Source organism: Sycon ciliatum, chromosome 7 (genome assembly GCF_964019385.1).
Source record: "Sycon ciliatum chromosome 7, ocSycCili1.1, whole genome shotgun sequence".
NCBI classification, from domain to species: Eukaryota; Metazoa; Porifera; class Calcarea; order Leucosolenida; family Sycettidae; genus Sycon; species Sycon ciliatum.
Genome location: NC_088649.1, coordinates 19,926,464 through 19,929,173, shown reverse-complemented (window position 1 = coordinate 19,929,173; position 2,710 = coordinate 19,926,464). Strand labels below are relative to the sequence as shown.

At 47.4% G+C, this 2,710-nt stretch overlaps 1 protein-coding gene across 1 annotated transcript in view; it reads left to right on the top strand.

The window, feature by feature from the left end:
• The first annotated feature begins 1,230 nt into the window (after positions 1-1,230).
• Positions 1,231-2,710, top strand: part of LOC135820590 (uncharacterized) — a 23,922-nt gene continuing 22,442 nt past the window's right edge. The window contains exons 1-2 of the mRNA XM_065333649.1: positions 1,231-1,297; positions 1,446-1,524. Coding sequence (XP_065189721.1) covers positions 1,522-1,524 — 3 coding nt within the window. The 5' untranslated portion in view covers positions 1,231-1,297; positions 1,446-1,521. The remainder of the gene's footprint in view (positions 1,298-1,445; positions 1,525-2,710) is intronic.

Genomic DNA, 2,710 nt, shown 5'->3' with positions numbered 1-2,710 from the left:
AAAATCGTATGGCAGAGTGCAACGAAGTTTGTACGATGTGAGAACCTTAGTTTGTAAGGGCACGCTTGGCAGGTTTTTGTGTGGACCTTGTGTCCGCTCGAAGGTACGGATTTACTGCAAAATGTGGAATATGTGTACAAGGTTCGTGTCGTATGACCTACAGACAGCAGACCACCTCCACAATACGACCACGAAGGGACGAGATGGTGGGGCGCTCTGGCGGTACTTTACGGTACTAGTGATGACTGACAATCCACCAAGGTAACGAGATGGTATACAGTCAGCTAGGGCGACAACAAGGCACAGAACGGACAAGCATATTGAGACATTCGACGACCTACATGTACATGACATGTTACAATTTTATATGTACAGTGCTGGCAATTGAAATCCGACCCCCTGAGCGGTGGCCTCACATTCTTTGCGATGTGAGCGCCCCATTCAGGGGGGGGGGGGGGGGGGGTGTAACAGTGTCACCTGATGTTCACACTCCTATCCCCTCTATCCACGGCCCATCGGCCTATCACCTACCATCCCGCCTGTCTAGTTGACACCTTCACATCATAATAACCCTGTGCAGTACGAATAAAGATCATTCTTTTCCTCAACCCGCAGTAGCCGGTTACAGGGTCGGATTTCAGTCGCCAGCACTGTAGCTCCAATACATCTACGAAGCGCAAACCAAAAACCTTCCAACTTGGACGACTCACGTGCGGGAAGTTTCAACGAGGGAAAGGGATGCGCCACGGACATGTGCACGAGAACGATCACCTGAGCTTTCCAAGTTGGAAGGTTAGACAAAGCCAAATAACGCGAGCTGAACTTCGGGTGACGTCGGAAATAGCGTGAGTCTTAAAATTAACACACGCTTGCACGCACTCACACTCACAGTCGACAAGTGATCCGGCCTGGAGTACCTACCGCGGGCGATGGTGGTCGGTGTAGATGATCATGATGATGATGTAGGCCTCCGGTCCGGAGCGACGTGGATTGTTCGGAAGAGAATGGCGCTGGAAGAGCAGTTTTCGGACGTACTCATCACATCTGTGCGAGTAATCATATTTCAGAAATGGCTACCTGCCGACATGCCACGTACAATGTATCTGTGATCTTCGTGCAAAGGTCATTCTATTGTCCGGAGCTCTCTACTACAGCGGGGACCACTAGAAAGTCCGCAGAAAGACGTAGGTCAAGCCCTGCTCAAGACTACTTGCGATGCCAGTCCTGAGCGAATAAACGTCTGGATAGCTCGGCCAGCACGATCAGTCTGAGCAAGCACACCAAGGGACTACTTCAGGTAAGCAGTGAGCCAAGGTAAAGGCCATTAGACACCTTGTAGTTTGCCTCTTGTTTTTTGGTTTTGCGACTGCCTTCATGATTTGCTTTACCTTCGCTGTTCTTTTTCGATTTGCTTTGTGTGCCTCCCTTTCGTTGTCCTTGGACAGAAGTCCGGCAAGTTGAAGGTCAGCGTCGTACGTGTCTCTCTGCCAGTACGTCGTGTTCATCCCTTCTCCGTACAAAATGGTAAGAGCTGCTACTTGTGCGCATTATGTTAGCGGTGCTAGGAGTACGTGTTTACATGTACCGGTATTGCTTTGCTCACGGCTTGGTGAAAGTTCAGCGCGCGATTTGCAGTCTGATCTGCAACGGAGCTCCTCCGTAGTACAAAGTGGACTGCATTTCCTGGCGAACCAGAAGGTGGCGGGTGTGAACCTCCCCAGCGGGCGCACATCTGACATCAAGTCGAGTGAGCTGAACTCTCTGGTGCTGTTTGCGCACCCCTACAGCAGGCCGTATCTCACCAAAAAGGGGAAGTGGCCGAAAAAAGTTCAAGACTTTCTCCCAGGGGGTACAGCCGGTACAGCCGTGTTCGCCCTGTAGTCAATATTTTCAGTTTTACGGCTCGTCTCTTTCGGGTTTTTTCCCCAGCTTTCCTCATGCATGCCTTGAGGCTATTTTATCCATTATTGAATATTGTGAACGCAAACGATGTACACGTCGTGTTTACGTGTTGTGCGTTTTCCTGTCTTGGCATTCCACCATTTTGTTTCGCAACCTCATAACTCACGTCATTTGTACCCATACATGTACACGTATGTGGTCGAGCAGGAAGGCAGGTATGGCCTGCAATTGAGCAGACATCTCGCTTCATTATAATTGTGAATAAGTAGGACTAATTATAATTAATTTTATAAAAAACTGTGGAGGCGCATTACTAAAAGCGCATGGTACAAATGATGGCGGAAATAGTCAGCGTAACTACAATAGTTCTTTCACCACCACCCCCCACCCTAGGTGCAAAGATCTAGGAAAAACGTTCCTTTTCGCTCCCAACCATCATCATCATCATCATCATCATCTGCGTTGCCGAAAAATTAATAAAGTAAAATTTAAAAAATAATAATAAACGGCATTATGCAGCTGTGTAAGCAGTAGATGATGCTCTCAACCATGCATCTACAAGTATTTATTTTTACACTGAATACTCATGAAACCTCTTTAACGGGCAAAAGAAACACAATGAATGAAAAAGCAATACAAATGCAAACCCAGAAAACCAGAAAAGGAAAAAATGCAACCCGAAAGAAAGACAGTGTGTGATTTAGCACTACATGTATGTGTGTGCATCATGCATCATGCATGCATGCATGTTTAGAATGTACAATGGACCATTGGTATTCACACTTGCTGTCTTGCATATTGCTATCCG